The 13,110-nt window shown below is 35.5% G+C and overlaps 1 protein-coding gene across 2 annotated transcripts; it reads right to left on the bottom strand.

The window, feature by feature from the left end:
• Positions 1-590: 590 nt before the first annotated feature.
• Positions 591-7,522, bottom strand: LOC104905291 (uncharacterized). 2 transcript variants are annotated; one of them, XM_010693780.4, is made up of 14 exons: positions 7,264-7,522; positions 7,023-7,082; positions 6,660-6,868; positions 5,935-6,007; positions 5,749-5,823; positions 5,545-5,655; positions 5,366-5,408; positions 4,099-4,195; positions 3,135-3,237; positions 2,955-3,050; positions 2,843-2,875; positions 1,877-1,973; positions 1,045-1,129; positions 591-950 (listed from the first exon to the last, which is right to left on the bottom strand). In XM_010693780.4, the coding sequence occupies exons 2-14, from the start codon at positions 7,071-7,073 to the stop codon at positions 824-826; spliced, it is 1,200 nt and encodes a 399-aa protein (XP_010692082.1). In that variant the 5' UTR covers positions 7,074-7,082; positions 7,264-7,522; the 3' UTR covers positions 591-823. The 2 variants fall into 2 exon arrangements, with proteins under 2 accessions (XP_010692082.1, XP_010692081.1); XM_010693779.4 differs by having other exon boundaries at positions 6,987-7,082.
• Positions 7,523-13,110: the final 5,588 nt, after the last annotated feature.

Below are 13,110 nucleotides of genomic sequence, written 5' to 3' on the forward strand. Positions count from 1 at the left end.
TTGTTAGCTAGTAACAAAAAGTATATTATTTAAAATTGTTTCCACCGTTATCCTATGATCCACTTTTAGTGACCAACATTATATAAAAGCAAAAGAAATTGGAATTGGCTCAAGTGATGAGCTTTCCCATTTTTCCTAGCAGGATCTAGGATCCAATTCGTACCCCCAAGCATTTGCTTGGGATTTAAGGGGGAGAGAAAAATTAGGGGTATCTGGCTTATAATGGGCATCTTGGTAAGAGCCTGTACGTTTAGATTATACAAAAGCAAATGCAATATTCTCGGGACAGTTATGATCTTATGACAGTGAGTGGTCATTTACATTTTACAGGTGATAACCAAACTTACGGGGAATTAAGCGACAGTCATATTTGAGAATGATCGTGTAAAAACTTTTATGTTATCAGTTTCCCATGTTGTTTGTTTTTCTCATGTGTTTAGGAAGGCTAATTGATGCATCTTATCATAATGGCATATCTGAGAATATTAGATTACTAGAGTATGAGTAAATGATATAATTGCTACTGATTGTTGTTTTGCTGCTATTAACAGTTAATTGCCTTTGTTCTCCTCGAGGAGTGAAAGCGAAAATAGCAAAGAGAAAGCAAGTGACTTTTTTGCATATTAGCACAAACAAGAGATCAAAGGAAGTGCGATACAAGATAATGGAGCAGATCCTAGAAGCTTAAGACTTCAGTAACTCAATTAAGGGACTAGTAGCGTTTACAGGCAAATAATCCCATTGCTAAGAATAGCTATAGCACAACTATGATTGATTAGACAAAAAAGACTAATACAACATCCAGAAATGAACAGAGACGATCCTATGCAGCTGCTGTAGGTTTCTGAGTTTTCAATCCGAACAAATTCTCAAATAACTTAGGAGCCATTAGTGGGAGGTCCATTGGTTCAGGCGCCATGAAATTGACAATTTTTTCATGGACATGATACCTGTCATAAATTGAATCACACAATTTAAGCTTCAGAAGATTTTCTATGAGCCGAAAAAAGTAAAAGGAGGGATGCATGAGTCGTGACTACCCACCTGATTTTTCTGCTCTTGGAGGCTCGGCGGTCTACCACTTTCCTTTTCTTAGTTTGTAGCCTCTTCAAAGCATAAAATGCCGACTCTGCAAGGTTTATTGTAAGATTTGTTGTTAGATGCTATTGATATGTAAAAATTAAGATTAATTTGTCGATGCTATTTATACATAAGATTGATTTGTCGATGCTAGTTAGTTCACATTTACAGGAAGCATCATGTCGATGATCAACGACAGGTATTATTCACATCCAGGAAAAACTTATTGTAATGAGAAAAAAAGTGTTGTAACAACTAACAACATGGTATTACAATTTTACTAATTATGAAGAAGAAAAGTTGCTAAGAAAGCATATTTAGGGGAAGGGCACTTTAGGTAGTAAACTTTCAATAACTTTGTTAGTAGCTTAGAGAATAATAGGTGATTTGTTGGGGGAAAAACTCCATATAAACAGCAAATTAGAGAGAGAAAAGCCTTTTTTAATATTGATGAGAGTCTAGATGAGCTTTTAAGAGTTCACTGGGAAAGAATCAAGTCTCTCAAAAGCTTGTTACTATCTTTTAAATTCATCTCAATTCTGAACTAGCTATGTCAATTCATAGCAGAAGGCTAGACTAGAAATTTTTTATGCAACAATTTTCAACTTCAACAGAGAACTTTACTATCATCCTAATTTAGCCTGTCATAGATTCTGCAAGTGCACAATTGCCAGGTCAAGCATGCAATAGAATATCCCAAAAATTATTGTTTCTAGGTTATAATTTATAAATACCATGAATTACTTTAGAAGATGAACGTTTAGCTAAAGTGAAAAACAAGCTATTAGGAACTTACCTGAAGATGTTGGATCAACTGTCTCAAAGAATTCCTTCAGCAATTGTTGGTAAAATTCAGAGTCATCCAGAAGTTCAGGGTCACCCTCGACATTTCCCTAATAAAACGAGAGTAAATTATCACTTTGTGTGACAGTTGTGCACATTCACAAGTCACAACAAAAGAGAAGGAATATACCCAGTCATTCTATTATATAAAGCTTGCTAAGACATGCTAATCCTGAAGACAGTCATGGAACTTTTGGCGAACATTGATACTATATAAAAAGAACTGAGGGTCTGTGACATTGATAGTTTTAGAGGTAACTACGTCATATTGGCGAACATTGATACTATATAAAAAGAACTGAGGGTCTGTGACATTGATAGTTTTAGAGGTAACTACGTCATATATTATTGTAAAGCAACAATAAATGCGTTTAAGGAAGCAGCAAGATGTTTTAGCATCAATCAATTTGTGGCAGTGGAAATCTTCAACAAGACTAGCAAAATGAGACTATTGAAGAGGTAATTCAAAATACTCAAAACAGAGGACACAAAAAGAATGCAGCAGCAGTAGTGTATTTTTAACTTAAAGGTGTCCTCCAATTTAAAACAATGCATCAAGGAATTGCCAACGCATTGATTGCCTGGTTGATTTCATTCATCTGTTAAGTGTCTTTTATGTCCGCGCACTGTCAACGTTCAGACATTTGTTCCCGAGCAATCCATTCACCGGTTTTGTTTCTTAAGATGTCAAAACACAAAGTCACAAATTCTAGTTTACAAATATCAGGAAAAAAAAATCTTAATAAGATATCAACACAAGATCCAGCGGAAGCTAATCTTATTTTCCAATCCGGTATCAAAATACTAATCTCAACCCCCTCCTCCAGATCATTAATATGCATAGCTATATGTATAAAGGCAGCGGGCTAGGGAGCCATAAGACTGAAAAGATATTAGCAGCTGAAAGACTAGAGAGTACCTCCTCATTGACATTACCAGCCTGCTCAGCAATCTGCCATGTAAGAATTTACATCAAACTCACATAATACGTATGTTGAATATAAAATTAAAGCACCAAACTAAAAACTTACATTGCCGAATACACCAATACTTTCTCTTCTCATTTGCATACTCCTAATCATTTTTGTTGGATCCCTCATGTATGTTGCGACTTGGTCACTTATATTCTACAATTAAAGGAAGTATGAGATACAAACCAGGAATAATGCAACCACACATAGTATAGCTCCTAGTCTAATGATGCAGTTTACCTGGTTAAAGGCCAACAATTTTACTTTCTTCGCAGCAGCACCACTCTGGACATCAGCTTTTCTCTGCCACTTATCTACCGACTTATTTCTGAAAGGTACTACTCTGCAACAAGAAGAGTAAAGAGTAATGTGTGTCCACAGATCAGCAACTCGATACTAACAGAATTATGTGTAAATAAACTCAGTCAAAACTTAAAGCCATAACAGAAAAAGAAATACTAGAAACAGAAATCTGTAAAAACACCCACACAGAAATTAAGCAGCCAAACAAATCTTACAGAAATAATACATCAGATATAGTTTCTACATACTCAATCATATGCTTCCTCTATTCTTTAGGAGTTTTAGGTCGTAACATAAGCAGCAGGAACAGAGGCCTGGGGGTTTCATCCCAAGTGAAAAAGGAGAGAGAGGGAGATGGCAAAAGAGCGCAAGTGAATAAGATTAGCAAGCTTTGAAAGAAGATCTTTGGCCCACCAATAACCAATGCCAAAAGACAAAGCTCTGCCCCGTCAAGCAACACAGAAACTGAGAAGTATCACAGAACAAACACAATCTGGTCATCGCTTCAATTAAACAAGTTGGAAAAGCAAATTGATCAAGCTGCTTATCTCTTCCTCTCGTTGGTAAGTACCCAGAAACTCAAGTCTTAGTGTTCCTTGTCACATTCCGGATCTTACAATGTACATACTCAAAAAGAAGCCATCCCAAGTAATGTACATACTCAAAAAGAAGCCATCTAGACAGCATCTTCGTCGTCATGCATTACATTTTCACCTTTGACGGTCCATCAGAGCAAACATTCCTTTTCCAGAATGATGCTAGTGGATTTAAAGCCTCTTTCAATTTTCACTTATTGCAATGACAAATAAATTATGCTAACAATCAAAAGGGATCAAATAACACTGCAACGTAAGTATGAGATGTGGATAAAGAATCCAACAAGATAAGAGATGCATATTACCTTGACTGTGCTTGAAAGATTTGTAACCACTCTTTCTCCTTGTAAAAATCAATTTTCTCCTTCTCCTCAGAAGATTTAAGATATTGAGATTCTCCTTCTGAATACATTCAGTCAGAAGAAAGCTTGTAAAAATAAAGGAAAGAAAGGGTAATACATAAAGGTTAACAAACGAATTTTCAAAAAAAAAAATTCCTACATGTCAAACTAAGTACACATTATATATATTCCAGCATGAATAAGACATGCAGTGTAGTATTGGACTGTGAAGAACAGAGAATAAGAGCGCGAGGTCTTGGTAACTCTCGTCAAGTTGATAGCTCCACAACACTAAAAAGGGAAAAAGAGACAAGGCTATCAACCAAATATCAATTCAGACCATGCAGACAGAGTCCTGTCAACCAAAAACAGTGCAGTTTGATACCACGCACTTATTGTGTGTAATTATTCTATAGCAACAATCTATCTTCTTGTATTCAATCACATATGAACTAGCCAAAGCAGCTAATAGTGCAGACTAAAACTAAAAGAAGCCAGTGGGAGGAAAAGCATATCTACCACAACCAAAACTTCCTGATAAACTCATATTTAGTCCTCTCGTTAAGATGCATGGACAAAGACCACCATAAATCATTCTCATCACAAGATATGCTCTCAACTCCATAAACATAACTGTTAAGAACATGATGTTTGGAAGTTTATACGACAGAGTCCACTCAATGATACTAAATCTTGGATGCAGCAATATCTCGGTCAATAGCCTTTAGAAAATTTACCAATGTTACACACAAAAAATAATAGGTCCAAAACTCATTAGTACTGGGATGCATGTTGGATGGGCCTATCACCTATAACCATGTTCATATATCGTGAACAGAATTTCCTAAAATCTGGTTAACATATGGTATTCAGACAGAAATAATCTCAAGAAAGCAGCACCAATCAAAGCAAAACAGCCAGACATAAATTTAACAAGATTATTAGTATCTACGAAGGCTAACTGTCTGCAGACATAGAAGATTAACCATTCGTATCCCTGATAAGCAGGTAAGAGCACACTATTTTTTTTGTACGAGAACTCTTGCATAGCCAAAGTGAGAGAGAAACTTGTAAGGCAGAAAGCAACCTGAAACATGACAATTTACTGACTCCGGATTATAAGACGGGATAAACAAGCCTAGGTATTTCCTGTTAGGGCAGCGTAAATAAGTACTTAATATCCATATACATCTAGAGAAGAGACAAATAGAACTGAATATCTTACACGTACCTTCTGTGGCTTCGACGATTGATGGATTATTGTCATGTAGAGCCTACATCGAAGACACAAGTACTTCAAGTAATCAGATCGCCGAAAAAAAATTGACCAAATGCCGATCATTTAAAATTAATTTAGGATTGCTAGATTATATACCAAAGTCCAAAACAGAAAATGTTACAAATATATACCTCTTGTAGATGCACGAGGGATTCTATTGCCTTGTTAGACGAAGCAATAAGATCTGAATATGCAGCAGATACGTCTTCGTCTGCCTCGCAGAAAGATGACCGAATTGGTTCCTGTAACCAAAATAATATTTGTAAACGCAGAAATTCCAGTAGGACACTCACACAACTACAAAGAGATAAACTTACAGTAGAGTAAATAATTACCTGCGGTAGCTTATTCGATTTAAAAAATGGTTTCTGTAACAAAAACCTGAGTTCAAGGGCCTTATCCCAAAGAGCCTATAAGAACATAAAGAGAACAAAATGGATAAGTATAATCAAGCAACAGCAGAACACATAAAATAGCATAGGTTCAGGCCAATAGCTTTGATGTATATAAGAAATAGTTACCTTCTGGCTCTTAATAGCCTGCCCCTTTACAAGATCTTCATCCTTGTGTCGCTTCAAATTTTGTATCAAACTCCTAAACAAAAGCAACAAATTGAGAAGAGTTGAACTGAAAAGCCATCACAGGCCTCTTGAAACAATTAGACAAAGCATCTCTCTAGCCGGTTTAGAATGACTAAACCTGATATGCACAAATGAATTGCAGAGAAGCCGGCTCTTGGTACAGGCCCATTGTCTTTTTAATGACAAGGACTGGAGCATAATAGTCAAAAAGCAGTGTCTCCCCCCGCCCCCTTCTCCCCCGAAAAGTCATGAATTATGCAGCCATGCAATACCCTCAGTTGTTCATCATCACCAATCACACCAAAACAGCATTTGACACACAATGTAGACAGGTAGTTAAGCCTATATGAACTCTTTCACCATTAAAATAGCATCTCCATACAGAACTTCAAACAAAATTACAATAAGTGTCAGCTACCCAAGACAATCCTCCCCTTGAATTCCAGGAATTGGGCCGTAAGGACAGACAAAACCAGTTGGCACATAAAAACTTAAGTGATCACAAGCAACAGAAAAATACACATGCTCATTTATATACAAAACCATCTAAATGCATCTCAGTTCTCTAACTATCCACATACAATTATCACCATACTTCACAAGCAAATATCAATACAGTAAAAGGCTAACTACATATCAAAGTTTCTGAGACAAGAAAATCATACTGTTCCATAGTTTGAAGATCTCTATACTCTTTTTCAAGTTCCTGCATCTCATCATCCTTCTGTCTACCATTTGGTATACTGCCATCTTCATCAGCTTCTTCTTCTTCTTCTCCGTTTTCACTTCCGTCCTCGCTTTCGCTCTCACCCTCCTCATTTCCCAACTCATCTGAATAATCATCGTCAGAGGCCTCAAATTCCTCTCCACTAATCTAGATAAATTTAAAAAACAGTCATCATAATCTCACCCAACAACATAAAAATCAATAGAATACCAACAACATAGAGAAACAGCTAATATAATATATGATTTTGTCATCAATTTGGCACCTCATTCACAAATTCATCCTCTTCTTCGGAACCCACCTCGCTATCACTCTCAACAGCTCGTTTCGATCGCTTTCGAGAGGAACCCATTTAAGAACCCTACAATTGATTAAAAAAACCCTAAATTAACATTTTCCAGTGGGTTTAACTAAACCCTGAAACTCTGTTTTTTTCGCTTATCAATGAAAAATAATAAATAAATACTCAATTGTAGCTCAAATATGTGCAAAAAACAAATTCTGAATCATAAAACTTATATTAAGATTACTCGTAAACAAACCTTCAAATTTTTGGAAAATTCGAACTTCTGCTCTTGCGAAAAAAGTTAAATTTTCCAGCTATCTTATTCTCCTACTCTTCTTATCTATTCCTCAAATTAATTTGATGCTGGAAATCCGAAATGTGCGATAATTCGTCAACTTTTAAGGTCGGAAGCTGGAATGGTCGAACGGATGAATCGAGAGAGAGAAGAGTTATAAATCGTAATGGAGGGTTAGGGTTTAGACTTTAGATACTTCTTTTTGTTTTCCGTTTGTTTCTTTTAACCTTTTCCTTAATGTTTTAAGGAAAATTTGCCAAAAAAAACCTTTAAAAGGTTCAGTTTTGCGAAAAAAAACCTTATAAAGCATTCTTTGCGAGAAAAAATCAAAAAGTAAATTATATTTGCAAGATGAAACCTAAACTCATTTTCCGGTGTTGACCACAGATTTTCCGGCGTTGACCACTTCTATTTCCCTTCTTCCTCCCTAATCAACACCTAGCCACCACTACCAACACTTGCCACCAGCCCCTCACCCACCCGACCACCCTTGTTGCCCCCACTTCACCCCCACCCCCAGCCCCCACCACGTACAATCCCCACCCCCACCCCCACCAGCAGCCCACCACCCCCGTATGTGGCATCCCCACACCGTACCCTCCACCCCATCTTCGCCCCTACCATCTCTCCTCTCCCTTCTTCCCTCCCCCCTCTCCTCTCCCTTCGTCCATCCTTTCCCACCGCGAACCCCCCTCTGCAACCGCCTCTCTCTCTCCATTTTTGTTATCTACTACAATCTCTCCTATCTTTATGCTTTAGGGCGCCGGAAAAACCTTGGCTGGGTGGGAGGGGGAGTTGTGGGGGGATGGGGATTCTGGGTGGCGCAACAATGAACGAAGGGAGAGGAGAAGGGGAGCAGTGAGGAAGGGAAGAATAAGGGAGATGAGATAGGTAGGGGCGAAGGGGGGGGGGGCTTCCGCCTGAGGGGGTGGAGGGAGGGGTTGGGGGGCTGCTGATGGGTGGGCGGGTTGCAGGTGATGGGGTGCTAGGGTGGGGGTGAAGTGAGGGGTGGTGGGGGGATGGCAAATTGGAGTGGATAGTGTGCAATTACTAAATTGCCAAGGTCAACGCCGGAAATTAAGAGGTCAACACCGGAAAATGGTATAAGGTTTCATTTTGCAAAAAAAAATAAGTTTTAGGTTTGTTTTCGCAAAAAATGCTTTATAAGGTTTTTTTTCGCAAAAATGAACTCGTAAAAGGTTTTTTTTGGCAAATTTTCCATGTTTTAATCCATATAAATCACGAACACAGTATAAAAAGGAAGAGGATTCGAACCGTGTACAGTTAAAAAATTAAGAAATTGCATAATATAGGGTTGGATCCCAAGACCTCAAATAGATATACTAAAATTCTAATCATTAGGCTAAGTTGTATTTAGTGTTATTATTATAAAGTATTATATTAATAAATAAAATTTTTTCTTACCCAGGACATTATCCGAGCCTAATAACTAGTTTTTATATATATGGTTACAAAAAACAACTAATACTCTATGGCCAAGTATTAATATTTAGCATCAACAAAATAATATTGGAAACATAACTTATCCCTCGACTCTCACTACATCATTTGAATAAGTGTCTTACCTATACAACTAGACTTGTGACTCGTGTCATATACAAACCATTTTTATATAAGTAGTACATAGTTATTGAAAAAATTATTATAATGCTTCAAGTACTACATAATCGGACACTTATTCAGTACGAGCAAAACATTTAATTTTAGCTTAAATTACAGACATAATTTTTCAAGAAGCGCAATATGTTTTTCAAGAGTCCAAAATGGGTCTTCATAGTTAGATTTTGATAGTTGTTCATATAAAGCGCACAGATCTATATGAAAATTAAGAAATAATTATTATTTGGCCTTCAATAACCCGCATAGTCCCCTCCCTCCCCGCCTCCCCGCATAGTGCCCCACTGGCCCCTTTCCCCTCCCTTCGCGTCCCGCCACCCAATGTCTCCTCCCTTCCCCGGCGAAGCCTCCCACCCCTTCTTCTTCTTTCTTCCACTTTCTCCCTTCCACCCCTTGTGAAATTTCTTTCTTTTTTTTTGCTTTGTTTTATTTTTTTCACTATATTTCAAGGAACCAGCAAATACTATCGTATATTGTTCTATGTATAAGTTTGTAAATAATAACTACTAAATACATCAATTAATTTCAATATAATAAATATAATTTTGGAAGTTATCCATTAAACTGCCTAAAATACAAATACAAATAAAAAATAAGAAAAATACCATATTTGACATCATCCATTGTATGTATACAATTGCTGATGTGGAGTAATGTGTGCTCACATTAAACGATTACGGTAGCCATTTGTTTCTAGAAAGCCATCATAAAAATATCTGGAATAATGTGACAATGTTGATTAAAAGTATGAAATATGATCGCAATAAAGGATCTTCTCTACTACATCGCTAATATATGCATTTTTTTTTTCGGCATCGTTGAAGGAGACTTTTCATATACTACTTTTCGTTTTAATTTACTCACTTTACTTTGGGGGAGAACCAATGAAGAAGTGCAAAAGTTGAGAGAGAAACTGAAAAAGTAGAAAAAGAAACTTAAAGAGTGAGAGAGAAAGAAACTAAAAAGTAGGTTAAAATATTAAAAAGTTAGATGACATTGGTGGAAAAAGAGGAGAAAGTAGATGTGACATGTTACCAAGAATTCAAAAAAGCAATAGTGTGTAGATTTTAAAAAACGTGAAAGTATTGGGTCAGACCGTCTGACCCAATATTTTATGTCAGACAGGCTCTCTCTCCTCCATATTCACACACCCATCCGGTCGTCTGCGTATCCCATCATTTTCTCTGTGCCAAATGCCAATTTTTTTCAATCTCTATCATCTTGTCAACCTTAATTTCAGAGCCCTCACTGAGGACTGAGGAGAGAGAAAATGTCGCCGGAAAAACCCACCTCAGTTACACCACTACCCGCTGAGGTGTCAGTAGACGAAACATCAAAGACAAGAAATAAAGCAAGGTTAGCAATCATGGAACTCGCCAACATGATAAGTAAAGAAGCATAAGACTGAAAGAATCATGAAAGATGAAGACTCCTTCAAATCCATTGATTAGTAAAACACCAGAACTACATATATATTGACAACCTAATGCATAACCATATCACAGAAAATAGGAAACTAACTCCTACAAAACCGCCTAGGTTATTGACTCAATATACACCTACTATATTTACATTATACAGTGTCCCAATGGCTTTAAACGCCGTCCTCCGCCTTAAACCTTTGACTTCCCCTTGCTCCACCATCTTCAATGTCGTCGATTTCCAATCTCTTTTGGACGATTTTTTTCCAGTTAATGCTTATAATGTTTCAGTTGATGTCTCTTTTATTTCAGTTGATGTCTAAAACTTGTTTTTTACAGTTTCAGTTCATTGGTCTATTCTTTCAGTTGGTTGGTTTATCCTTTCATTTGATGTTGTTTTTCTTTCATTTAGACATTTCTACCTTTCATTTGGTATTTTTGATTTTTGTTTTCTTTGATTTTTTGATGTTTTTAGTTGACAAAAATTGAAACCAACTGAAAAAAAATTGGAACCAACTGAACAAAAAGAGAAACCAACTGAATTTTTTCTGAAACCAACTGGAAAAATTGAAACCAATTGAAAAAAATTGAAACCAACTGAAAAAAAAAATTGAAACCAACTGAAAGTCGTCTGACCAAAGATTATGGTCGGACGGTCTGACACAATACTTTCTCATAAAAAGCAGCTAAAAAAGTGTGTAGATTAAAAAGAAATGGAGGAAGTATAGTTAAAAAAAAATGGTACCACGTATTATTCAATTAAATGTCTTAATAAGTAGCACTTAAATTATACAAAAAGTGTTATAAATTATTACATTTTCAAACACCTCATATTAACTACACGTACCTCTTGTCAATTTTTTTTATTTTCAGGGGAAAAATTAGGTCGAGCTATTATCGCAAATCATATTCCGCCAAAGTAACAATACTTTGGAGGATTGCAGCCATACAAACAAGTTCAGCACTCCCTTGAGTCAAATTAAATTGCAACCAATATTTTTCTATTTTGGAGCTAAAATCACCGAAATGACTTCAGGAATTAGAATATACATTATGTATCATTTTACCAAAAACATGAGAACTGACTTGAATATTGACCTTACTTTGTTCAACTTATTTTCTATCCTTGTAAAAAAAAGTAAGATTAGTTGAGTAAAGTTTAGAAACAATCTAATAATCTACTAAAAGTAAGATTAGTTAGTAATAAGGAGCAATAAAGTTTAATAAGTTTTTCCCAATAAAAATAAGATTTTACATACTCACAAATAAAATCTATTAATCAGATAAAAACTAATAAAATCTTATAAATTCAAATACTAGTATTAAAATTAACTAACCCATGAAGCCAAAGACAACATAGAGCTAAATTATGCTAACAACAACCATGAAATGTCAACCGTATCCTCCTATGGATTTAGCTTATCTAGATCGCCAAAAACAGGGTTATTTATTGCTTTGAATAATGAGACTTAGCATTAATTATGTTTCCTGCCATCAAACCCTTCCTTCCCAACCTCAAAAAACTCAACATTATGTCTCACACCAACTACTAGTCCCACTAATTACCATTGTAACTTACAACTTTGAATATAATCAACTCATTTTGACTCCCCACATCCAACAGAAAAAAAATAAAAATAAAAAGCAACTCTTAATTAATCACTTAAATTAAAAGCAGTACTAATTAAGTATTTACCATAATAATAATAATAATAATAACAAATTTATGGTTTTCTTAAAACTGAATTTATGGATTTAGAAAAAACTGTCAAGAAAAATCAAATGATGTTATTAAGTAATTATATGTCATGGAGTTACAAACATGGATTACTCAGTCAAAGAGGGGGGACATGGTTAATTAATATGGCTAGGAAAAAAAAATACTTTGACCAAAATAATTTTTAAAAAAATAATACTCCCTCCGTCTCATAATATAGTGTTTACTTCATTTTTGGTGGGTCAAACTTTAAAATTTTTGACCGGATATTCTCATTTGTATATATAAAAAAAAATCATATGAGATCTTGTTAGATTCGTCTCAATGTGTAGTTTCATAATATCAATTTTTTATATTTTTTATTAATACGAAATTGAAGATATTAAAGGTCAAAGTTACGTCTTGGAGACCGTGTAAAAAAGAAACAAGCACATATTATGAGACGGAGGGAGTAGGTAGTAAAAATTATGCATGTAATTAGAGTAATACTCCTATAAATAGAGAAACATATACAAGTTTTACTCTATGATTTGAACACCCAAAAAAAGAGTACAAGACAAGAATTCCTGAAAATTGCACCCACTTTAACTCATGATTGAATGCTAGCTGCCCTTCTTGTTGATATAACTCACTTTATTTTGCTGCCTACTACTGTGTTTTAACAAGAGTACTCACAACAAATTTATAGAGTAGAGAGAGAAAGTGTATTGATCATATAATTTCTAGAGAGAGAAACAGATGGGTGAAGAAGACAACTTTCAGTTTTGGGGTTTGAGTTTAAGCTTGAAACCACCAATCACACATCTTCATCATAAGCCTATTTTATGTAAAAGAGAGCCTCAATTCTCAACAGGTAATTATTCTGTTTTTTTTTTTAAAAAAAAAAACTTTCTAATCATTTTTTATGTAGTTCTATCATATACATATATATATATAGAGAAGTGGTTAATTCATATGAAGATTTTTCCTCCGGAAGTTTGTAGTGTTATAATGATTGACAAGCGTGTTGCGTAATAAGATCTCTATTCCGAT

Source organism: Beta vulgaris, chromosome 1 (assembly GCF_026745355.1).
Source record: "Beta vulgaris subsp. vulgaris cultivar EL10 chromosome 1, EL10.2, whole genome shotgun sequence".
Lineage (NCBI taxonomy): Eukaryota > Viridiplantae > Streptophyta > Magnoliopsida > Caryophyllales > Amaranthaceae > Beta > Beta vulgaris.

What these genes read in the sequence shown, in the direction of transcription:
- LOC104905291 (XM_010693779.4), bottom strand. Translation starts at nt 7,073, where the DNA reads ATGGGTTCCTCTCGAAAGCGATCGAAACGAGCTGTTGAGAGTGATAGC. An exon ending in AGGATGAATTTGTGAATGAG is followed by an intron (nt 6,869 to 6,986) that starts GTGCCAAATTGA and finishes AAATTTATCTAG; the next exon opens with ATTAGTGGAGAGGAATTTGA. An exon ending in GATCTTCAAACTATGGAACA is followed by an intron (nt 6,008 to 6,659) that starts GTATGATTTTCT and finishes GCTTTTGTTTAG; the next exon opens with GAGTTTGATACAAAATTTGA.